This window comes from Dasypus novemcinctus, chromosome 5, assembly GCF_030445035.2.
Source record: "Dasypus novemcinctus isolate mDasNov1 chromosome 5, mDasNov1.1.hap2, whole genome shotgun sequence".
NCBI classification, from domain to species: domain Eukaryota; kingdom Metazoa; phylum Chordata; class Mammalia; order Cingulata; family Dasypodidae; genus Dasypus; species Dasypus novemcinctus.
Genome location: NC_080677.1, coordinates 82697073 through 82722801, shown reverse-complemented (window position 1 = coordinate 82722801; position 25729 = coordinate 82697073). Strand labels below are relative to the sequence as shown.

At 39.7% G+C, this 25729-nt stretch overlaps 1 protein-coding gene and 1 non-coding gene across 3 annotated transcripts in view; both read right to left on the bottom strand.

Annotated features, from left to right (window-relative positions):
• SLC26A4 (solute carrier family 26 member 4) overlaps nucleotides 1-25729 on the bottom strand; it is a 57357-nt gene that overhangs the window by 12041 nt on the left and 19587 nt on the right. For both annotated transcript variants that reach the window (XM_004459138.4, XM_058297159.1), the window contains exons 7-19: nucleotides 23440-23592; nucleotides 23254-23336; nucleotides 19542-19689; nucleotides 16747-16860; nucleotides 12429-12506; nucleotides 12194-12289; nucleotides 11137-11243; nucleotides 9002-9071; nucleotides 7477-7569; nucleotides 6470-6565; nucleotides 5285-5515; nucleotides 2978-3032; nucleotides 1469-1614 (exon numbers count right to left, since the gene is read on the bottom strand). In XM_004459138.4, coding sequence (XP_004459195.2) covers nucleotides 1469-1614; nucleotides 2978-3032; nucleotides 5285-5515; nucleotides 6470-6565; nucleotides 7477-7569; nucleotides 9002-9071; nucleotides 11137-11243; nucleotides 12194-12289; nucleotides 12429-12506; nucleotides 16747-16860; nucleotides 19542-19689; nucleotides 23254-23336; nucleotides 23440-23592 — 1470 coding nt within the window. The remainder of the gene's footprint in view (nucleotides 1-1468; nucleotides 1615-2977; nucleotides 3033-5284; nucleotides 5516-6469; nucleotides 6566-7476; nucleotides 7570-9001; nucleotides 9072-11136; nucleotides 11244-12193; nucleotides 12290-12428; nucleotides 12507-16746; nucleotides 16861-19541; nucleotides 19690-23253; nucleotides 23337-23439; nucleotides 23593-25729) is intronic.
• LOC111764304 (small nucleolar RNA SNORA26) lies at nucleotides 18201-18322 on the bottom strand. The gene has a single exon (XR_002796950.1). It is a non-coding gene; the product is annotated as a small nucleolar RNA SNORA26 (small nucleolar RNA).

Below are 25729 nucleotides of genomic sequence, written 5' to 3'. Positions count from 1 at the left end.
AGCCAAATTTGTGGGTCAAAGCTGAGTCAGCCTTAGACTGTGTCCCTCTCTCTGCCTTTTCTGGGGAGATGGATCCCTGCAGGCCCCTTTGTCTGTAGCCGCCAAGTCCAAGACCTGAGAATTCAAAAGTGCCTGTAGTGTGGGGGAGGGTGCTGTCAATTGCTGCTGCAGCTTTTCACTCCCAGTTTTGCCATCACGATTCTATTCCTTTGCCCTCTCTCTTCTGGGCAGTGTGCAGCCTTCCCCTGGTGTCCTAAACCCTGTAAGATATTTTTCCAGGCCATTTCTGCTTGTCCTCTAGCTATATTTTTTAGGAGAGAAGAGAGTCTCATGTCTGTCTAGTCTGCCATCCTCCCAGAAATCTGTATCCTTGTTTTGCTTTTAATATGGGGTCTTTTTCATCTACTTTATATGATCCTGCTTTATTCGTATTACTATGGGTTAAAGAATTTTAAGTTAAATAGAAAAGGGTTTATGAGTTTTCCAAGAGGAATCTAATATCAGATTTGAGCAGCATGCATGTAGGTTTCTTGTTTTTTCTTTGTTTTTTTCCTTTTTCACATTTAAGGTCCACGCCTTGGTGTTCAGGACTGGTATGTTCTCCAGGAGAATTAAGCAAAACAATCTCTCCAATATAAATAGCTGACAAGAATGTACCATTGTTTTCTAAATTAATTTTACTTCAAAACATTATCTTCTAATCTACAATACAGATCGACTTATCCTAATCTTAGGAAAAAAGACACACAACTTAAAGTGTACTGCATTATATCACTGGAGTCATTATTAGTTTTGTAAGTATTTATTTTAGTCTCCCAAATTTTCTGCTGGAGGGTTCTATGAGTAATGAGGTTCTTGTACCAGGCCCACCAGTAGGCCCAGCCTAATAAACTAGACCAGAATGTTCACCTCTCCTGGGTATTCAAAAGAAGTTTCACAAAATAAGGAGGCCTATCAGAAATCAGGGTTTAGTGGTGGGGGTGGAGAGATGGGGAATTAACTCTGGGTTTATGCATGGTTTGAATTTTTCTTTTTCAAAGCTTACTTATGGCCTGATGGATCCTATTTAAAGATATGTATATTTCACGGGTTTCCAGATTGCTGCAAATTTAAGCTATTTGTGCACACAAATCACAGAAGATTAAGACTCAGTGCTGTATTCTGAAAAGGCCTTAAGGCTAATGCCCTATTTTATTAGTAAACCCACACATTAGACAATCATAAACTAGGTACTGCCAGGTATTTTATTATAAACTAGCTTTTTTGGTCCCCACATCTATCCAGCAAGATAAATGCCTTCACTCCCATTTTACTGACTAGTAAACTAAAGCTCCAAGAAGTTAGGTAGATGGCCTAAATGTTCTCCTGCAAGGCTGCGACTAAAACCTAGATTTGGGTGATTTTTGCCATTTTACAGAAATCAAGATAGTTTAAAAAGGATACATATGTAGAAAGGTTGAATGTTTACCGTTTCTAAAATGGAATCTTGAATCTCTTGGGATTTAACCTGGTTCTGTAGATGGAGTATAGCATCATGGACAGTCAAAAAGAACATGTCTTTTCTAACGTTATCGTCAAAGAAACCACATTGCTCCAGCTTTTCCATCACCTGGTCTTCAAAAGAAAGAGATAAATAATGTTTAGTTTGTGAATCAAGAGAAATAATATAGACTCTAAGTCTATGCTTGATATATTTCCCATATTAGGAGAAGATGTTTTCCTAACTTCAACTAATGCAAAGTTTTTGTAACTCCTCATTTAATTTCTCCTCATTTCCAAAATATGGCCTTGCTCTAACCTAAGAGTTTCTTTTCCAGAAGCACATAGAATAATTTTACCATAACTGGTTGTGGTAGATGATCTTGGTACCCTACTGTGTGGCCTTTGCCGGCCTCCAGCTGCTGTGTGCCTGGCTGCTAACAGCTCACAGCTGTGCCCTTCTCTGAAGAACTTCCTCAACCAGTGGGAACTGTCTCACCTGAAAAGGCCTGGGAAGTTGCACTGCCACCCAGGGGAGGCCTGTAGCCAATTACTGACTAATCTGGAGGTACAAGGGCGGGTCCCCTTGCCTCAGGGAGGGATAAATCTCCAGTGTTCTTCCTGCTGTGGGGTGCCCTGTAGAATCAGGCTGAGGCCAGACTTCTGAAGCCACATCTTTGCTTAGTCCTATTCTGATGCCCTCACTCCTTATAAATTTCTCCACAAAGCACACTTTCAATAAATCACTTGTGTAAGAATCCCCATCTCGGGGAGCAGATGTGGCTCAAGCAATAGGGTTCCTGCCTACCGAAGAGGAGATCCCAAGTTCAGTTCCCGGTCCCTCCTACAGAAGAGAAGCAAGACAGCAAGACGTGACAGGCAGGTGCAGCAAGCTAACTCAACAAGATGATGTAACAAAAGAAACAAAGAGGAAACACAATGAGAGACACAACAAAGCAGGGAGTATAGGTGGCTCAAGCAATTGAGCACTTCTCTTCCACATAGGCGGTCCCAGGTTCAGTTCCCAGTGCCTCTTAAAGAGAAGAAGAGCAGACACAGAGAGCACATAGCAAATGGACATAGAGAGCAGACAGCAAGCGCAAACAAAGGGCAGGGGATGGGGAGGGGGGGTAATAAATAAATAAGATAAATCTTAAAAAAAAAATAACAATCCTTATCTCAGGCTCTGCTTCTAGAGAACTCAGCCTAAGTGTTGGTATTTTTATACACATATAAAATCATACATAGATGCATACACTTGAGGATCCTCTTGTTCTAAGGAATCTAAGTCAACTCCAACTCAACTCTTGCCATTATAAGGTCACCCCCATCGACCCTGCACAGCTGTCAGGACTTAGGTTTCCATGCACTACCAGCCCAATGGCCCATATTGGATTTAATAACCTTCTGGGTTAAAAGAGGCCCTTGGACATCATATGCCCATATTCCAAGATAGAGAAAAGGGAAGTCTTATAGATAGATATGTATCTTCGTTTACCTTGAAGCGATGCAAAGTACACATTCACATCAATTCTCTGGAATTCTTTGATAATCTAATAAAAGGAGGAATTGGTAAAAATTAGCAACTTCATCTGCCCCATAAATCAGTAGTATTCAATTATTTGCTCAGGAGAAACTTCAAGGCTTTGAGGTAAGTTCATTATTGGAACATGTGTAGAGGTTTTCAACCTTTAGTGGGGGTATAACTAAAGATGAAAGAGGTGACTTCATCCAGTGCTCAACAGCACAGCACTCTATAATGTGGAGGTGCTCAAGAAATATTTTCTGAGGGCACATGCTACAGTGTGTATGAAACTTGAAAATATTATGTTCAGTAAAGGAAACACAAAAGAACATATACTATATGATTCTATTCACATTTAATTATAGAATAGGGACATCCATAGATTCAGAGAGTAGATTAATACTTGCATGGGGCTGGGTAGGTAGGAGAGATAAGAGCTAAAATACTTGAAAAATGACTGTGGTGATGGTTGCCCATATCTGTAAATACACTATAAAAAAATTGAATTTTAAACTTTAAATGGACAAATTATATGGTATATGATTTATAATTGGATAAAATTATTTTTAAAAATATTGTGGGCAAAGGGAAAGGACAGGAGGCTTCCTAATATAGCTCCTGGTGATTCAAGAAAAGAGCATAAGTTTATAACTTTGAGTAGAAGAGATACAGTTATATGTGGCCACCAGGTTCAGAATGTAAAAACTGGCCTTAAAATCGAGGCTTCTAAATTTTGAATGTACAATATTCTAATTGCAATTTTGTATTAAAGTTTTGCAAGATATTACCACTAGGAGAAACTGGGTAATGGATACGTGGGCTCTCTATTAATTTCTTACAACTGCCTGGGAATCTATAATTATCCAGAAATTTAATTTTTAAAAATCAAGACAGAAGACAATAATGACTGAACTTGAAACTTCTGGGACAAAAATCAAAGACTCTATTCAAGTATAAAATTTGGAATTTTCTTTAGTTTTCGTAATTGTCATTATAGCACTCGATAGCAACTATTTGTTGTTAAATGTGGAAAATAGCATTAAATTTGCCAAGTCTCTCCCAAAAGTAATTTGTTAAACCCTTCGGTTATTACTGTCTGCAATGGAACTGAGCCAAGGCCTAGAGTGAAATGTCCAACAAAGAACAAGAGGGTATTCTCAAATAAGACAATAACCAGGTAGATCTGCTAAGGGAACTGAAACAGAACCTGCCGAGCTTATTCTCATACTCTTTTGCCAAATGCATTCACTTCTGTACTTTGCCTGCCCAGTACCTACACTCTGAATTATTTCCAACCCTTGTAGATTTTATCCGGGAAGCCCCCAGCTGAGCTAAACCTTAGTTAAGGGTCACTTCCATATTATGACATCTGATTGTTGGTGCCTTAAACCTGCTTACTTTGCTGCCAGTCCTCTTGATAGCTACCTGAACTTTCACTTAAACTTGAAATGTCTGGGTACACCCTATTTAATATGTTTTGGAGCATTTGATATAGTTATTATTAATAAGATTACCTGAAACCTGCCTTCCCCTATAGACTGCTTAATCTCATGAGAATAGGGACTATGGCTGCTTTATTGCTAAGAGTCCTGTGGCTGGCAGAATGCTCGAAATACATTAGACAATTTCACATCTATTTGTTGAAAACATTAATGAACTGAAGCTTGCATAATTGGATTTATTATGAATGTTCGACCCTTACTCTGACTTCCTAGATGCCTGACCTGCTTCCTGCTCTAACCTCTTACTAAAGCCTGGCTCTTCCAGCCCTACCTCCATGCTCCTTACCTTGCTGCTGTTCACATAAATAAAAACATAGTACTCAAAACATACTTCTGCTTGTATTTTCCTTTTTTCATATTCCCTTTCCTACATATTCTCACTTTTAAAAAACGTAATTAATATTAATATTGCTAGGAAGTAACTATGTGCCAGACAGTCTTCTCAGTTCCTTATATCTATTAGTTTATTTAATCATCATAACAATGCTATGAAGTACCATAATTACTCCTGTTTTACAGATGATGACATCTGTACAGACAGATTAAGCAACTTGTCCATGTTCACACTGCTAGCAAGTGGCAGAGTCAGGATTCAAACCCAAGTAGTCTGGCTCCAGAGTCTGGTCTCTAAAATATTTTATTTTACTGCAAAAACATTCACCTAGAAAAATTACAGAGCCCACGCATTTGCCCTTTTTAGCAAGGCTGTAGAACCCATATTACTATTGCCAAAGTTACAGAATTAGAATTAAAAAACAAAAAAAAAACAGAACCTTACCACTCGCAATGATTTCACTCCGACAATATCCAAGAAAGACACAGCCCCACAATCAAGCACAAGGCTATTGATTGGCACTTTTGGAACATTCACTTTGACTGGAAGCTCAGAGTTCCAATCCACTTGAATCTCTATTTCCTTGGTTGGGATGTCAAGTTCTTCTGGGTCTTCAATATCCTCGTCAGGCTCAAATGCCTTGTTAGACAAACCAGCATCACTTATGATGCCGTTCTAAAAAAGGAAACACTGCCAACTTAATTACCAATGATATTTGGACTGTCTTTTCAACAATTCGCTTCAGGTAACTTAAAAGTTTTATACCCTATTCTGTTCCTTGCTAAGAAAAATGGGATGAACTCTCATGGAATGACACTTACCTCAATCCAGACTTTGGTGTTTGCTAGGAAGAAATATAGCAGAAGAGAGGAGCCTGAACATTTGATTTGGGGAAGATTGTGGAACTTTGCCAAGAAATACATTGGAAGAAGAGTCTGAATAAAAGGGAATGGCTTTAAAAGTGTGTGAACTTATTGCCTTCTCGTGTGGATAATTTTCTAGCATTGAATTAATACTTATTTTGTTCCTTTCAATAAAAATAAAGTTGAAGAAATAACGTGGATGTTGTCCATGATGATTTCATTTTATTCCCTTCCATTCCCTCTTGCCTACAGAAACAGTCCAGCTGTTCACATACACATCTGGGTACCAAAGAGGATAGATTTAATTTTAGCCTTTCTAACTGCTTACATCAAAAAAAGGAAAACTGGGGAAACAGACTTTGGCCCAGTGGTTAGGGCGTCCGTCTACCACATGGGAGGTCCGCGGTTCAAGCCCCGGGCCTCCCTGACCCGTGTGGAGCTGGCCTAAGCGCAGTGCTGATGTGCGCAAGGAGTGCCCTGCTACACAGGGGTGTCCCCCGCGTAGGGGAGCCCCACGCGCAAGGAGTGCACCCATAAGGAGAGCCGCCCAGCGCAAAGGAGGGAGCAGCCTGCCGAGGAATGGCGCCGCCCACACTTCCCGTGCTGCTGACGACAACAGAAGCGGACAGAGAAACAAGACGCAGCAAAAAGACACAGAAAACAGACAACCGGGGTAGGGGAGGGGAATTAAATAAATAAAAATAAATCTTTAAAAAAAAAAAAAAAAAGGGAAAACTGAAAGGGAAAAAGAAAGATGTTGTCTCACCTTTGTTGCCCTTAATTGCCCTTTTTTGATGAGTTTCTGTATTTTCCTCAATGCTTGGAGCCTCTTATTATATACTCGAATGGCATCAAAACCAACCTTTGGAAATAAATGTCAAGTTACTTAAAATGTCTGATTCCTAATGCTCATTAATATGCATTGTTATCCAGGAAGGTTATTTCTCAGAGGTTATTACTTGAGATATTCTGCCAAAAAAAGGGAATTCTGGATCTGGTGGAGCAGATCCCTCTCTACTACCAGACCCCCACACCCCCCACACACAGAGACTCAAGAAGACATTAGCATATTAAATTCTCCAAGACAGTACAAAATAAAACAAAACAGCAAAAAATAACCCTTTTAGCTTTAAGTCTGTGTTTTCCACATTTCCTTGACATGATAGAGCTCTTTTGTTAGGGCAAGATCTATGAACATTCCTCTGGAGCAGTTTGACCTGGAACTCACCTGGAGAAACACTGATCAAGAGGCAAACTCCAAGTTTAAAGTATAACATGACATTCAAGATGAGAATTTCCTGCTTATATATTCCATTAGTACTTTTTATACTTTATTCCACCTAGGCAACTCTCCCCTGCATACATGTTACCATCTACTCCTCTCAACTCACATAGTTCCCAAACACCAAACATAATTTCATTTCTTCTACCCAACTGCTGCCTAAAGCCTGATCACTCACTCCAACTAATATGGATCTCTCCCTTCTGTGAACTTTTCACATTGTATTACCTATTTGGAATTTACATTCTGCCTAGGGACATCTCTAGCATTGTTGACCGCCATAGTTATTGCACCTAGATTTTAGTGAATGTGGGAATTTTCTTCTATCCCAAATAGATTGTAAATTATTTAAGAGCAAGGATGTTACATTATAATACTTGATGCCCTACCCAAAGGGAATAGTGCACAGGGCTTTATTCTCAGTTGGATCCCAATAAATACTTGTTTCAATGGAGGCTAAAAAACTAAATTTCTAGATATAAAATACTTACTGTGGACTTGATACATTTTTTAAAGCTATCGACATTGCCATAAAAAATAGGACTGGAAAATCTAAGAATCTTCACTCCTTCAGGTTCTTCAATCTGTAATTTAAAAAAATTATTAGCTGAGTTTAAACAGGTTCAGGCCTCAAATACTCAAATTTCTGTCAACTCAGCTAGGAGCTGGCTCACAGTTGCTTAGAGGAGCTGTGCTGCTGGCAGGATTTCACTTTCCTTGACTAGGGGCTTTATCCCAGTTGGGAGGCAACAGGCTGTCGAAGCTCCTAGACCCCTGCAAACCATAGTTTCATAGGTCAAAGTTAGGGTCTTAGAAAAGTAATTTATTCAGCCTTCTCATTTCCAGAGACTGATGCTTAGAACACTGATATGATTTGCCTTGAGTTCCTACCACTGGCACTCTTGATTTTGCTAAAATTCTTTTAAAATATTAACTGGCAAAACGTAGCATAAACAAGGGGATTTGTAAAAACTGAAGCCTGTGATGTTATCTGTTTGTTCCCGCTCTGACACACAATGGCCAGACCAAAAATAGAACCCATGGAATCATAGAATCATAGACTTTTCTAGTCTGTTGGAATCATAGCAATTTGAATTCAAGTCCTTTAGAGAAGAAAACTGAGGCCTTGAGAGACAGGGTGACTTGGGAAAGTTCTCACCCCAACAGAGTCCAGAACTCAGAACTCCCCAACTCCCTGCCGAGCCAGAAGATTCTCCAGAATCATTTTAGAACTTGGCTCAACATAACTGAAAATGATTGTGGTGATAAATGAAGTACCAGCTACTGGAATTTTAGGTTTAGTGCCCAACTTTTTTTAAATGTTAAGGTAAAATGAAAGACAACTTCTTAGAGACCACATTAAAATTTTTGTTTTTGCTTTCAAAAACTAAGTTTTGCTAAATTAGTGTTTTCTTAATTTTCTTTCTCTGCCTTTTAAAATCTTGTTTTCAGTGTGTATTCTCCCCTTGGCCATAAAGCAATTTTATCTGCAGGGACTGCTAGCCCATCAGTGGGATGCTTAGTTTGTTTTCCATTCCCTGTATTATATATTATATTCTACTATTTCAAAGCTAAAGCAAAATATCAAATAAGGTTCTTAGTGACAGAGAACTTGAAAGTCTCCTATTAGAATTGAATGAAGAAAATCTTATAGGGATTTCAGACAAACATAAGATCACATAGCAGAGAAATAGAACTCTGGTTCAATGTCAGGAAATAATCTAATTGCCTGTTTTAAAAATCCCTCTTCAAATGGTTTTACATTAAAATGATATGCTCCAAAAATATTGGTGACATTCAATTAGCATGGACGAAATTCATATAAATCATGTCTATCAGAGGCCATGTTGGCTCAGAAGTTTTCATGATACCCCCCAGTGGACTGAGGGACTTTTCCTTTTTGAGTCTCCCTCTTTGGTTACCTTGTATCTAGTATTCTAAAAGAGAATATGCAACTATCTGAAATTCTAGGCTAGGAAACCCAAGTCTAGCAAAAAGTCTTACAAAGGCACTTACGTTTTTGTAATTCTTGGTATTTTTGTAGATGTCTGTGGTAGGGATGCTTCCAAGGCCATTCCATGAGGGACTAAGAGAAGAAAAATTAAGGTCAGGATTTTTTTTGATACATGCGTATTTTGGAATACGAAGTTAAAAGAAGTAACAGATAAACTAAAGAGCCCAGCTTTCTGCGGTTCTGGGTTCTGGCACGAGTCTTTATTGCAGATGACATTTGCCTGTAGCTAACTCTGAAATGAACAGCTGCTGTTTGTGTGAAACTGGGGGAGCAGGAACAGTGATTCTTATCATCTGATGCTTAGAGAAATAAAAAGCATCCTACCTTCATGTGTATAACACTTTACAGGATAAACAAAGCACTTGGACACCTGTTAGATCTTATTAATACTTACAACTGTCATAATCCTGAAAGGTCAGCAGCAGCATCCTCATTTTTATAAATGAGTAAAAGTAGGTTCATCAAAATTAGGAAAGGCCCTAGAGGTAAGTGGCAGCGCAGCCTGCCTTTAGCCCTGTGTCTTCAGTGCCTGCCATCGTGCCTGGCGCTTACTTATGAATGGCGGCAACGTCCTGAGGAGGTAGGGGGCATCTGTGGGTGATCAAATTAGTCTCATTTTAGAAACAAGCCCTTCCTGTCTATCAGACTGTTGATTTCCTTTTCCTGATGCGATCAGATAAAGTCGGTAATTCTTCAAGTGTGACTAGGGACAAATGCTAAATACAGTTCCCAAAGAAAGAGTATCTGTTTTGGGGAGTTCTTTCAGCAGCATGCTCTCTGGATCGGCATTATAATTGCTGGAAATTCAATACTGTGAAGGATATTGCTTTTTGCTGGCTAAAAGCCTAGTTACCAAAGCAGCAGCTAAAATGTGTGGCTGGTTTCTCCTCAGCTTGCTCTGCTGTGCTGATTTTTAACTTAAAGCTGATAAGCTAAATAGTTTCTTTCTACAAAACCCTTCTCACAACCACACCTACACGAGAAAAAGTAGACACTAAGGCAGGAGAGGCAGTATCTTCTGAGAACAGTTGGTGAATTATTCTCTAGCAGCAAATTGGTCACTTTGGGAGCTCATGAACTCTTTCAGACCCCTGGGCTGTTGAGGGCACTGAGGCAGTAAACACAAGCCTTGAGTAGACACCAACATGCCAGGGTAGGGAAGGCGGGCAAAAAAGGATAACTGGTTGGTGGGACGGAAGAAGTGGGCTTATACTTTATTCTAAGCTGAAGACTTCTGTGTCGATGTCTTTGCAGATTTTCTACTTCATAGCCTGAATGCTGGCAGAAAAGGAGCAGAAGTCTGGAGAGAAAACAGAAGCGCCGAGAAGGGGAGAGACTCTGCTCCTCTCTGAGCCTGGGAGGACACATACCCAAAGCCTCTCGAGAGTGAAAACAAACCAACCCCCCCCCCCAGCTTTGGGCTCCCTAGCTTTGCCTGAAAGGTTGTTTTCTATTACTTTAAATCTTGTCTTTGCTGCTTTCCTCTGCATATGATCTAATCATGTCTACTTCACATCATTATCTTTATCTAATTGCTTATTCAGTATATGCCTTATTTGGCAGATTTGAATGACTTTTGGCTATGGTCAACTCTTTTAAAGTTTTCCGGCTCTGGGTTATATAACTGGTAACCTCCTCATACCAAAAGGAAAAAGGAGCTAAAATATATTGCAAGCGTTGGAACCAGACCCAGTGCTTCACATGCTTCATCTCATTTGCAGAAGAAGCTATGCAACAACCTCAGTCTTTTGCCGGACCATGTGTCATTTTGTCTCACCATGACCAAAAGGAGAGCACAGCAGTAGAGCACGTGGCTGAGTGTGTGGACTTTGGAGCGAGATACAATTGAATTCAAATACTAGCTCTGCCATGTGATCTTAGGGAAGAGTCTTAACCTTTCCGAACTCACTTTTCTTCCCTATAAAAGAAGAATAATAAAACCTATTCACGGTTTGTTTGTTTTTAAAGCTTAAATACGATAACATCTATAAAACATTGTATGCTTACTTTAAAGAAGTACTCAGTATACTGTAACTATTATGAAAGGAAGTAGTTTCACTGTATTTGTCAAAATGGCATGAGAAAGCTCAAGGTGTGCTGTCTTGTTCATAGGAATCCTGGGTCTTAAAATACTCACAACTGAACTCTCAGGACCACAGTCAGTAATCCAAACAGCAGGCCAGCTAGTAAACCGAAGTCCAGCCCCAGAATGATGGATGCTATGCATGTAAATACCCAGATAAGCTAGACAAAAGTTGAAATGAAAAGAATTGCATTAATTCACAGATATCGTAAAGGGAGATAACTAACTGTAAAACATAAAAATCATCAATTATCCATGAACAAATTACAGCACTTTTTAATATTCTGACTTCATTTATTTTATATTTACATACAAGGAAATTGGCCTTCCCACTAAAAACCAATTGACGCATTTTATTTATTTTTAATTTAACTTTAAATAGGTAATATATCCACGTGGTTCAAAGAGTAAATAAGATTTTTTTGAAGTTATACAGTGAAAAATCTTGCTCCCAACCCTCTCTTTTCTCTACCCATTCCCAGCTTTCACTCCTAATTGTGTCCTCTGGTTTGTGTGTGTGCTTTTTTCCAACATTTCTTTCTGCAAATACGCACATATGACCTAGATTATATCTTATTTCCCCCCTTTTAGTGTATTATACACACTATTCTGTTCAGCAGTAGTCTTCTTAAATTGTCTAGGATATGTTTCCATATCAATATATAGAAAGGTTTCTCATTCTTTTTATCTGTTCTGGTTTCAATTAGAGCGGAACTCTAAAGGTTTTAGCACCTGGTTTTTACCAGAACAGGACATCTGTGAAGGTTACTTTGGTTAGAATTATCATCAACATTGTATTTTTGTTTTTGCTTTGTCCTTCTAAATTTTAAGATTTTTTAAAAATTTGTTTTTTGGCTTTAGAAGGCCAGCAGTGTATGAATGAGACTCAGGTGGGATTCTTGCTGGAAACAAATCTTCCCAGCGATACAGGATCTTCATAAAATGCAGTTCATATGGAAGGCTTCACTGCTTTGGTTCATCACACAATTCTGATTTCTGTTCTGGGGTTCACAAAATGCAAGTAAGATTTAGAAGAAAGAGGACACAGTGTTATGGGAGCATATAATAACCACGTCTTACATCGGAGAAAGCTCAGTGTTAAATGACTTACAGCATCAATCTTATTCTGCTTCCACAGACGAGGAACGTCACACACTTGCATAAACATCCCTTTCAGGTTGGCAATTACAACAGCTGCCAAGACTGACTGCCAAGAGAGACAGAGAAGGCTGTTATTCAGGGGAATGGTTTTCCATGTGATGATTTTTTAATCTCCTGTTATTTCTCTGGTTGCAGGGCAGTGAAGGGAAATTATGCAATCAGTGTGTGGAGAAGCAGGGTTATACCTTCTGCAGTGGCTCCAGCAGCTTCCCCAGGGCAACAATGGCGATGAGCACAATCCCGGCCGAAATGATGCCAGCAATCTGAAAGACACTCCTCATGTCAACAGGGCTGCTCCTCACCCCTGGCACCTTCCAACTCACTAGGTGAATGCCTGAGGGAGCCTGTTCACAGGAGCACTTGATACGCCCTGCCTCCCCCAGCCCACTCTCTCAATACAGTTGAGAGAAATGAGAATTATTTGCTAAAACCCTACAAAAGGGAACAAAAAGGAGAACACATGTGCAGTCGCCATGTGGGTTTCCATTTTAAAACAAGCTTGCTAAAACTAAGCCAGTTTGACCTGGCTGTCATTTGGGTTGGTTACAGACCTATAGTTTGGATGTCAATTTAGGAGGCCATTCTTGTAATTTTTGCCATACCAGGAAACATTGACCATGCCTTTTCCTTAATGAGGAATGGAGGGATGTAATATTCTTTTATTTTCTTTTTCTTTGTCTTATAATATTCTTAAGAAACAAATTACCATGGCACTAATAATTCCATAACTGATCCTAAAAATCCTGCTGCATTTTTGAAGCAGCAGCTATAATGGTATGCCATCTTGCTCTAACACATGAAAATAGACTTTGGTGAGGGGAATAAATTATGCTTATGGCCTGGTATCTGTAAGCTCCTACCCCAAATAAATACCCTTTAAAACCTTGGGAAGTGGACTTGGCCCAGTGGTTAGGACGTCCATCTACCACATGGGAGGTCCACAGTTCAAACCCCAGGCCTCCTTGATCCATGTGGACCTGGCCCACATGCAGTGCCGATGCGCACAAGGAGTGCCCTGCCATGCAGGGTGTCCCCGGCATAGGGGAGCCCCACATGCAAGGAATGTGCCCCGTAAGGAGAGCAGCCCAGCGTGAAAGAAAGTTCAGCCTGCTCAGCAATGGCGCTGCACACACGGAGAGCTGACACAACAAGATGAAGCAACAACAATAACAAAAGAAACACAGATTCCCATGCCGCTGACAACAGAAGCAGACAAAGAACACACAGCAAAATAGACACAGAATACAGACAACTGGAGGTGGGGGGGTGGGTAGGGGAGAGAAAAATAACAACAACAACAACAACAAACAACCTATTTCTGGTATTTTACATCAGCACCTCTTCCGCTGACTAATACTGTCATTTATGTTCAGATTGTAGTTAGGCCAGCCTGAGGCTAAATTATGTACAATGTACTAAACAATTTGCTTTATACACCTAGTTCCCCTTTTCTAGGCTCCTCAGCACCTCCTAGCAGCACACCTCCAGGTTCTCAATAGGTTGGTGAGCTTTCCCCTCTCTGTCTAAGTGAGGAAGCTAATATCCTTCTTCCTTTTCCTACTTTTTTCCTTCCATGCAATTGCTTGACCAGTTTTATTGTGCCATGAGTTCCATGTGCCACTTATATCACACTGTGGATATAGGGCTCTGTGAACTGGTGAGGGATATGGAGATTTGGGGTAGAGACCACAGCCAGCTGCCTAGCTCAGGCCAGGGGAGTGGCCACTTGCTAAGTTTATGTAATAATAAGCCCCCAATTATGGAGACCAAAGGCTAATCGTCATCACTATATTAAGCTTGTCAATGCCCCATCTAAAATGAAATCAATTTTTGTACTTACTCCATAAGGCTGGTTTGATGGAAATACTGCAGATTTTATATTTATGAGCAGACTCAATTACTAGGAAATTACCTATTCTGTTAAGTGAAAGCATAATCAGAGTTAAAGAGTAGTTTAGAATTACTTTGTCATCAGTCCATAAGAGTTAGATGGGGGTGGGAGACAAAGTTTAACTCTTCTACAATATGTAGATGTACTAAAATAGTTCATGCTCACCAATATTCTTTCTTTTATTACTTCATTCAGTAAATATATGGATACTTCTTATGTGCCAGGCACAATATGTACCATAGGCACTAAGATGCTCCTATCTTGAAGAGCTAATACTAGAACAATGAGCATTCACAAATTTGTGTCAAAATTTAACAAACATTTTTTCATTTAATCCTTAAAACATACCTGTGAAGTGGCTATAATTAACCCCACTGTATAGATGCAGAAACTGAGTCTCTAACATATCAGAAAACATGAGAAGCAACACTCGCAGGGAAAACTTGCCAATTTATTTGGTCATGGACCTCTGGATTTCAGTCCAGGCACTTAGACTTTAAACCCTAGAACTTAGTATATATTTCAGTAATTAAATATCAAGCCATGACTGAGCTTCATTCTTCAGTGCTGAAATCCTGGCATGCTTCATTCCTAAATAATACCCTCCAGTGTGTGGCAAGGGATATTAGCTTACTAGAACACCATTATCCCCCAAACCCTTTGCCAAGGAGGTCACTTTACATGGGCATTCCTTCCTGTCATAGCCTAGCAGGCCTCATTAGAGCCTGGAAGTAACAGCAAGAGAGTGGACACCAGCAGCCTGGGATTTGCCTCCACCTACTTCAAAGCCACGTGGTGGGAGAACTTGTCAATGCTCCGTCTGAAATGAAAGCAGTAGAAACTCCCTCTGCTGATAGCTGCAGCCTGAACCAGGGCACAGCTTAAGTGATAACCTCTGACTTTTCCCCCTTGACCATCGATCTTTAGTTATGCCTCTCAGGGTAGAATGTATTATTTTACCTTTTCTCCTGCTCCCTTATGGCTAGAAATGTTTGCCAAAAGAAAAAAGTAAACTCAATTATAAAAAGGAAATGTCTGAAATTGGAATTAAAATTTTGTTCAAGAGAAGCCAAGAAAGTGGAAGGGGCCAGTTCCTCCAACTCTGTCATTAAAAGCCCATTACAGAAAAAAAAAAAATCCATTACAGGGAAGCTGATGTGATTCAGGCGACTGAGCTCCCACCTACCACATGGGAGGTCCATGGTTCAGTTCCTGGTGCCTCCTAAGGAAGACAATGAGCTAACACGACAGGCAGGCATGCAAGCTGATGCAACAAGATGATGCAACAAGACATACAAGAAGAAAAAACATAATGAGAGAGACAAAAAGTAGGGAACGGAGGTGGCTCAAGTGATTAGGCACTTCCCACCCACATCAGAGGTCCTGGGTTCAGTTCCTAGTGCCTCCTAAAGACACAGCACACAGCAAGTGCAAACAACAAGAGGGTGGGGATAAATAAATAAATAAACAAACAAACAAACAAAATCTTTTTTTTTAAAAGTCCATTACAAACAGGAAAGGAGCATCTGTGCACTGTGGAGAACATCAAAACTCTCCCTGGGCAAGCCACTGTTGGAGACATTAGTTTTCTCAGTTGTTCTCTTTAAGTGTCCTTGCCTTAATATCTGTTTAAAGACTTTGTATTGTGTGTGTATGTGTATTGCTACTACTTTGTTTTGGTTTGTTGTTCCTTCTTTGCAGTCTCAATACACTTTCTGCTCTTAAATAAAAACTCTTTCTGTGTCAGGAGGATAAAACCCTCACAACATAACATGAACACAATTCCCAAGGTTGCCCCTTGCAGTCTGCCTCATCCTCTTGGTTTGGCACGTCTGATGCCATGTCTAGCTGGAAAGTGTGCCCTTTGAGAAGGGTTCCTGAGCTTTCTGAACGATTGAGGGAGGAGTTATTTAGAGATGAACTGTAATGCTGGGTTGGTTGTTTTCTGTTTTGGTTTGTTTTTTGTTTTTTGTTTTTGTCATGTTGTGAAAGTAACAACTTAAAACTAGAATTAAAAGGCAAAATTAAATCCACGTTCAGACCTTCAAGAGGAAACACCTTACTCAGGAAGAAATGCCAGAAAATTACAACAAAAACATTCTTGGCTAACAAACTGCTGTTCTGTGGGAGCCAAAGGCCTTTGGAGGAAGTTCTTGATCCTTATAAAGGAAATGTGAATAGATGCATTTCATTTTCTTGATAAATATAATAATTTACTAAGCCATGAAATGCTTTTACTAAGCTCTCTCTATCCCCAGATAACAAATTGATAAAAATCAGCATTCTTTTTAATTGAAACCTTGTCAGTCATTATTGTTCCTGGAAAAACAGGTAAATATAGCTCTCTGCCAGGTGAGCACTAACACAAAGAGATTTGGGGATTGCTTTATCAGAAGATCACACATGTTTTTATAAGAGGTTTTAGGTTAGGGGGTGAACCAAGGGGATGGTTAGCCCCGGGCTGAATCACATCAGGAAGCCAAGTCCCTCTTTTTCAAAGGCTAATTGTCCTGCTCAATTCTTGTGCAGACCTCTCCAAGCTGTCCCTCCCCTGATTTGTTTCTCATGATAGTAAATGCAAGTTGTCACATTACTAAACTGTTGTTTCATACCTGTGTCTTTCCTCCAGTGCTTTCCTGGACAGCAGTGCGAGACAGGGCAGTGGTGGCCACAAAACAGGAGAAGAATCCGGAGAAAATATTGCTGATCCCAAAGGCAATGAATTCCTAAGGGAAAGACTGATGACGGTGATGCTACAAATAAACTCTTTGCAAGACCCTTGCGGAGTGTTAAAGGAAGCACATTAAGGAAGTAAATTTCCAAACCCTTCCTGCCTAGTTAGCCCCAACTTAATTTTTATAGTTAAAAGTACATGGGTGCAGCAGACTTGGCCCAGCGGTTAGGGCGTCATCTATCACTTAGGAAGTCCACGGTTCAAACCCCAGGCCTCCTTGACCCATGTGCAGCTGGCCCACGTGCAGCACTGATGCGCGCAGAGTGCCCTGCCACGAAGGGGTGTTCCCCGTGTAGGGAAGCCCCACGTGCAAGGAGTGCACCCCATAAGGAGAGCCACCCAGCGCCAAAGAAAGTGCTGCCTGCCCAGGAATGGTGCCGCACACACAGAGAGCTGACACAAGATTATGCAACAAAAATACACAGAGTCCCGTGCTGCTGACAACAACAGAAGCGGACAAAGACACAGCAAAAAGACACAGAGAACAGACAACCAGGGTGGGGGGGGGAAGGGGAGAGAAATAAATAAAAAATAAATCTTTAAAAAAAAAAAAAAGTACATGGGATCCTTGTAAGACATCAGGAGCTTGATCTAATAGAATCTAAGAGAGGCCTCACTGCTCCCAATTGAATTTCACATTGATGAGGGATCCTTTGCTAAAATGTTTATTTCACTGCCTGATAAGTGGCATATCTCTCGTAAAGTGAAAGCAGCCATCGACAATATGTAAATTAGTGAGCAGGGCTGTGTTCTATTAAAAACCATATGGGGAACGGGTATACCTCGGTGGTTGAGCACCTCATTCCCATGTACGAGGTCCTGGGTTCAATCCCCAGTACCTCCATAAAGAAAGAATAGATAAATCGATGAAATTCAACCTAAAAATTTTATTTAAAAAAACTTTATTTACAAAAACAGGCTATGGCTTACAACCCAACAACAAAAAGAACAAAAAAAAATCTTTTTTTGGTCTTGAGAGAAAGCAGGTTTATTAACACCAAAGGAAGGGCAGGAGATGGGAGTACCTCAAGTCTGCCTTTCCCAAACCACGGGAACAAAAGTTTTTATGGATTCAGACCAAGGAGAGTAGAGTGGTTACCATCACAAGGGCAGGTATACACAAGGGTGAGCCTAGTTCTGTAATAAAGTTAAAGTCAGTTGAGGGAGTTTTAGTAATTTCAGGTATTAACTTTTGACTATTTGTAATATACTGGAAAAGTAAGAAAAGTATTTCAGTTTTTTTTTTAATTGAGAGTTCAGAAATAGACCCTCATATTTATGAACTATTTATTTATTTATTTATTTGTTTGTTTGTTTGTTTGTTTTCTTCTCAGCTGTGACTCCAGACAGGATTTAAAGAGGATTTTTATCATCTCTTCTCTGAGTTTTATGGAGACTTACTTTACCCTTCTGCGTTAGTCTCTTAAAGCACTGAATCAATCTTAAAAGGCCACAGGAAAGGGCAAAAAAAATTTTTTTTAGTGAGCAAAGGACTTAAATAGACATTTCTCCAAAGAAGGTATACAAATGGCCAATGAGCATATGAAAAGAAGCTCAACATCATTAGCCATTTAAATAAAAACCACAATAGGATATATTTCATCACACCCATGAGATTGGCTATTTTGTTTTTAATGGAAAGAACAGTGTTGGAGAGGATACAGAGAAATTGGAACTCTGGTGCATTGTTGATGGGAATGTAAAATGGTGCAACCACTGTGGAAAGTAGCATTGCAATTCCTCAAAAAGTTGAAAAGAGAATTACCAAACAAAACAGCAGTTTCACTTCTAGGTATATACCTGAAGAAACTGAAAACAGGGTCTTGAGGAGATAGTTGTAAGCCAATGTGTATATAAGCAGTATTCAAAATAGTCAAAAGGTGGAAACAACCAAAGTGTCCATCAACAAAAGATTGGGTAAACAAAATACACAAAATGGGTTATTATTTGGCATAAGAATGATCGATGTGTCTTTAAAATGAGAAAGATAATTTTTAAAAATCTGAAAAAAAAGAATGAAGTTATGAAACATGCTGCAACATGGGAAACCTTAAAAACATGCTTAGTGAAATAAGCAAGGCATGTAAACACAAAGATTGTATAATATCACTTATAACAGGTGACTAGAAATAGAAAATTCGCAGAGACAGAAAGTTTAGAGTTTACAGAGGAGCAGCGAAGGAGTTTATGTTTGTTAAAAAATGTCTGGATGCAAATATAATAAGTGCTGGCTCTATTATAGGAGTGTCTTATAGAGACAAACCTTAAAACACACACAGACACACACACGCAAAATGTACTCACTGAAATGTATACTTGAAAGTGATTAATATGGGAAATGTTAAGTTGTATATGTTATCACAGAAGAATTTTTTTTAAAAACCTACCTAGACTAGACACTGGGTTACATGAAGAATTCTTATTATTCCCTAATACATTAAATTTGAATGTTATTCATACCTCTGAATTACCTCTTAAAATTAGGATTGCTTCAATTTATTTCTTATAAAACTTAAGTGATACAGTGTCCGTATTTCAAAATAACTTCAAATTCACAAGCACAAGAGGGAACGCAGCCCAGTAAGGATCAGTGGAAGAAGACAATCTTCCCCATTTATGTTTTCTTCCCATTTTTAGCCCTGTAAAACCATTTTAGAAAAAGGGTGCTCTTACCTGGTTCCCATCTATGGTATAATCGTACTTGATGGCGTATACTTTTCCTACAGACACTGCAATAGCATAAGCCACCACAGCAATGGAAAACGATGCAGCCAGCATCTCAGAAAACAAGTTCACAGATGGAAGTGCTGGAGGCAAAAACCTAGTGAGTTTTTAAAGAAAAAGGCTGTGAAGATTTGACCACAGTTCTCTTTTCCCATTTCATCAAGTATTATATCAACTCAGCCTCATGGTAGACATGAAAGTATTCGATCCTAGAGAACAAAGAGCACCTAAGAGACCTTAAGAGGTAGCATGTGCTATTATGGTTTTTAATTAGAAGTTGATATGATCTCACCAGCTGATTTCTTTGTCCCTTATTTGAGAGCCTACCAAAGCTGCACCATCTATACCTCTGACAAAACTAAACCTGGTTTTGAGGATTCTTTAATATCCTACAACCCCATGCCATACCTTTACACACATTAGCATTTCTCCTTACACAATTTCACCCTAATGGTCTTTGAATTTAAGAGATATTCTAGCCATGAAGTAAGATTTATGGCATATAAAGAGATACCAGGTCTGTTAAAGAGACAAAGATAAGATGCTAAAAGAACTAAGTAGAAAATCCGCATCTTAAGAGTCATGATATTTAAAATCTTCCTGAAGTCAAAATAAACAAATTTGTTTAATTATCAGAGTGCTCCATAGTCACAGTGACTAAAATATCCAAGTGATTGTGGGGTCAAATGACTACTGTTTGTTAGATACTTCTATCCAAAGGACAAAACCAGAGCTACTCTACAAACCATATAAAGAAATAAGCCTAGTAGTTTATCATCAAGAGGTTGTCCCACATACTAAAATTTTGGGGGAAGGCCCTTCATATATATTTTGATGATTATCCAGAGGTCTTACCAAAAATATCTCCCCATCTAATTCATTTATGCCTGAAGTTCCCATAATAGGGAACTACATTTTTTTACCCTATAATTAGAAATGGTAAAATTCAAGGAGAAATAAAATTCTCCAAGAAAAATCATAGAAATTTAGAGCTGTAAGCATCACATATATTGTTGGCTCTACCTTGCTCATTTTTTGATAAGGGAAGTGAGCCTCAGAAAAGTGAAGTACTTGCTCAAGATTACTTAATAGGTCTAGATATGAATGCTAGATATTAGATGATTTCCTAGAAAGAAGTTCTGTTTTGTTCTCTGCTCTTATATCCTTCCTGTGCCCACAAGTGAGGTTCACTGACCCCACTTCACATCCTAAACCACAGGTAGGCTCTGGAATGGCTCCTAGTTGTAGGCAGACAGGATATTAGGAAACCTGATCCAGCACTTGTGTGACTCAGTAACACATCACCTGCTAGTCAGGATCTGAAATTGTACCTCACTTCCTTAAGTGTGAGATCCAGTCAGTCCTAGGTAAAGTAACTGGGGCTTGTCATGAAGACTTTATGGTCCTGCAGTGAATTTAGTTTTAATAACACCCCACTGCCAGGTTCTAGATCCTTGATTCCCCATGGTTACAAAGTGCAAAGAGCCAAGACTTGAAATCAAAGGACCTGAATTCTGGCCCCATAGCTTCATAAGTTAGTCTATGATTTGGAAAAAATTTTAACCCTACTGCATCCCAGTTTCCTCAGCTATAAAATGGGAACTATATACTCTCCTCATAGGGTTCCTGAGAGGACTAAATGATGTGTGTACTTAATTAGTATTTACACAATGTTAGTACAACCTGTTAGGACATGTTACAGTAAACGTTTGGACAACCTGATTCTGCCATACTCCTATCACCCATTTGTACTATCTTGCCGGATCTTCAGGGCTCCAATTATCTGCCCCAAGTCTCTCAACTTAAAGTCCTGGCTGGACATCTTCTAATGACCTTTATGTGGTCCTTTCCCCTTTCTCCTGCACTCCTTCAGTGGACATAACTCTTACCAAATTCTCACTCAGTGGCCCTGTTTGGCTGTAGCCAGCTTTCACACTCTGGCCAGATCATGAGATAACACTACCAAGATCCTGTGATGCAGTAAGAATGTGAACACGCATTTACCTGAAAAGATGAGGACAGGGCTAGGTGAGCCCCTGAAAGATCAGAGGCCCCATAAAGGAGAGGCAAGAATGATAAACATAATGGGAACTGCACATTTTTACTTCAGGTTGGCCCTGATTGTTTGGAAAATGCACCGCCACTCTAGCCAAAGGGGAAATGTGGCCCTTGGAAAACAACTAGAAAAAACCCTCTGTGGTTTTGTTGGCCTTGTCCCTGCTATTTTCCATTGTGCCACACTTCCAAGTACAACTGCAAAGCACACAACACTTTAAAAACAGTGGTAACAAACATGATGACAAAGAGACCTCTAGCACTGGTAAGGAGAGAACTGGCCACTGGTGTGCTCAGAGTTGAGGCAGGAGAGATAGCAGTGACTAAAACTTAGAGAAGAAAGTAGGCCGTCTTGTTATGAGGTGGAAATGATGACAGATGAGATAAAAGAAAAACCTAGACTGTGATGAGTCAGCAACTGGACATGTTGTGGGCTGCAGGATAAAGATCAGTTGCCTGAGAAGAAAGGCATGTTGTGGGTGGCCCTGTTAGAGTCTGTTGGTTAAGAAAAAGCTTAGTGACTTAGGGCTTTTTGGTTTGGGGGAATCGTAGCAGCATACTGTCTGGACATGGGGGAAACTGAACATTTTGTCAGGAAAGGGAGTGAGAGAGCAAGGTGCAGAGTCACAGTTTATGGCTGTCCAGTGGGACACTGTTATTGAGGACACGGCAATTCTAACATACGGTCCTGACCCTCGAAAGGATAAAAGGAAGTTGCCACCAGTAGCTTTGCTTTTACCCCTTTATTGAAAGTTTGTAGGGGGGAGGAGATGAAAGGGTAAGATATCACAATCTTTCTCTTTGTTTCTTTTCCTTTTCTTGTACTCACCTCAACCACTTCAGCACTACTTTCCTTACTCTTTCCACTTCTCTCCACCCCATTCTCTTTTTCAAGTTTGTTAATGTCATCAGAATTGTGTTTGTGCTACCAAGTGAGATCAGGAAACAAAGGCCTTTCTGTGGCTTTATAATGACATATGCTTAGGCATTTGTTCCTTTAAAATATTTTTTTCTGATTATGGGCTAGGTCCTGTACTAGGGAAACAACCAAACAAGACAAATGGGGTCACTGCCTTCATGGAGGAACTTGTAATTCTTGGGGCCAGGCAGGGTAATTAGGTGACCAAGCTCAGCAAGGGTCTGTCAGAAAAGTAACCTTGGTTAAACCCAAGGGCCGAGGCTATGGATCCATTCCCAGGAGATGGAGAACAGGCAGGAAAGCTCTCTATAGGGTCAGGAAGGGTAATTTAGGGCAGCAAAAATAAGTTCCCTGAATCAATTAATGGAATTTGGATTTATGGGGCATTGTTACTATACATACCAGTTTAAATCAGGAGTCTGTTGTTAATTGTACATGCACTGCCATGTTTTAAGAAAATGGAAAAGAAGAGAGAGCATTGGGTCCTGTTTTTAAATAAATGGCTTAAACTTTATCTATACACATACTGTTCAACGGTTTGCACAAATGGGTACTTCTTCAAGATTACATGCAAATAAGACTATTGAAGGATCACCCATAAAATTAAGCTTGTAATAAAAGGTTTCATTTAAATAGAAAGTACTGATTTAACATACTAGTATTGCCTAAGAGGAATGCCAAACTCACCCCCTTGGGATGGATTTCACAATGCCAGCATTGTAGTTTTTTTCCAGGTTGACTCCATATGAAATGGCAGTAGCAAGTATTGTCTGAAATAAAACACAAGAAGAGGTAAAAAACTCCACTGATTTTAATAATTCCTTTCTCATCAACCCAGTTAATGCTGATTTTCTAATTACACATTCTACTTACCACAATTACTTCTATAGGAATCGGGATTGGGATTTTGTGTTTAAATCGATTATTTAATTCCTTTACTGCCATACAGATGATAATGGTGAGTAATCCAGCAATGAAATCAGCAATATTGGTGTTACCAACATTTTGAAATATCTCAACCAGAGTCTGTAAGAAGAAACTAATTTTATATACTTCCTTTAAAAAAAAAAAGCATTTCTCACATGAATATTTCAACCTGAAAAATTATTATATCATCACCAAACAGCACTTAGGAGTTTCATGTAGAATCATGAAGATCTGTTGGTTAATACAGAGAACATCAAATGCATCCAGTCTCTCAAAAATATATATCAAATTATTAATGATGAGAAGCAGATTTGGCTCAACTAATAGAGTATCCACCTACCATATAGGAGGTTCAGGGTTCAAACCCAGGGCCTCCTGACCCATGTGTTGAGCTGGCCCACGCACAGTGCTGATGTGGGCAAGGAGTGCTGTGCCACACAGGGGTGCCCCCCACATAGGGGAGCCCCATGCGCAAGGAGTGAGTCCTTCAAGGAGAGCTGCCCCATGCAAAAAAGCACAGTCAGCCCAGGAGTGGCACCGCACACACAGAGAGCTGACATTGCAAGAATACCCAACAAAAAGAGACACAGATTCCTGATGCTGCTGACAAAAACGCAAGCGGACACAGATGAACACACAGCAAATGGACACAGAGAGCAGACAATGGGGGCAGGGGGGGAGGAAGGGGAGAGAAATTTTAAAAATCTTAAGGCGGTGGACTTGGCCCAGTGGTTAGGGCATCCGTCTACCACATGGGAGGTCTGCAGTTCATACCCCCGGGCCTCCTTGACCCGTGTGGAGCTGGCCCATGAACAGTGCTGATGCACGCAAGGAGTGCCCTGCCACGCGGGGGTGTCCCCAGCATAGGGGAGCCCCACGCACAAGGAGTGCGCCCTGTAAGGACAGCTGCCCAGCGCGAAAGAAAGTACAGCCTGCCCAGGAATGGCACCGCCCACAGGGAGAGCTGACACAACAAGATGATGCAACAAAAAGAAACACAGATTCCCATGCCGCTGACACCAACAGAAGTGGACAAAGAAGACGCAGCAAATAGACACAGAGAAGGGACAACCGGGGGGGGGGGGGAGGGGAGAGAAATAAATAAATAAATCTTTTTTTTAAAACCTTAAAAGAAATTCTTAATGATGATTAATTGGAGTGTTAAGACTATGGTGATTCTGTTTTCATATTTTTGCTTATCTGTATTTCCTACAATAAAACTGAGGAAATTTTAGGAGGAAAAAAATTCATTATATATTGTCTTTTATTTGCAGAAAGGCTTTAAAAGTTTATATTTCTAATTTTAAAAAGTTTATATTTCTAGTGGTTTTAGAAGTGCTATTAAATGGCCTAGTTTTTACCATGTTGATATGGAATCATTGAGACTAAAGGCTGACAAACCAAGTTTTCATCATTTTGGGGAGGGACGGTTCACTTATCCAGTATTTTGGGTAAAGCTCTTCCCTAATCCTAAATAATACAGGCATTAATAAAAACTCCTAAAAATACAGGTGGACTCATCCATATTTATGGCAAAGAAAGGCTATTGAATTGGTATATAGCCTAAGTATGAAATTTTGGAAATCAATTTAGTACTTATTTCAAACTTCAACAAAGATGGCTTAAATAAAAGTAATTCTTTCCAAGTAGACAAACAAGCCAGCTCAAGAAAATTAGTTTTGTTTTGTAAACAGAAGGTTTCTGGGAATCAAGGGTGTTGTTCAAGGAAATTAGTAAAGGGAGACTCCCAGGGGAAAACACTAGTATCTTTGTTATATTAAAGTTCAGTTCCAAGGGGACATGACTTAAGAAGATAATTCTTCTTCAGTTTTTTGAGGCAAGTAATTTCCAAGAGAGGATTATTTCTCTTTGCATGAGTCTTTTTATGGATAAGTTTTTTAATGATGGTAAAGGAAATGGAGCATCTTATAGTTTATAACATGTATCTTACTTTTATAGACAAACTCTACTTGAAACAATCATAACAATCAAGTAACAATCATTATGTATTATGAATATTAAGTAATCTAGGAGTCATTTTGCCAGCAACCTGAACTCTCTGGAACACATTGAAGAGTAAAGGAATGGAGAGCGAGAGTTATTTGCTGTCAAAATATATTCCACCCAAGTCCTTGATCTAGAGTTCAAGCATTTGACTTGCAGAAAGCCTTTTGAATCTTCACTGAGAGGGTATTTTCTGCTTTTACTTTAAACCCATAATAAGATGTTCACTTTG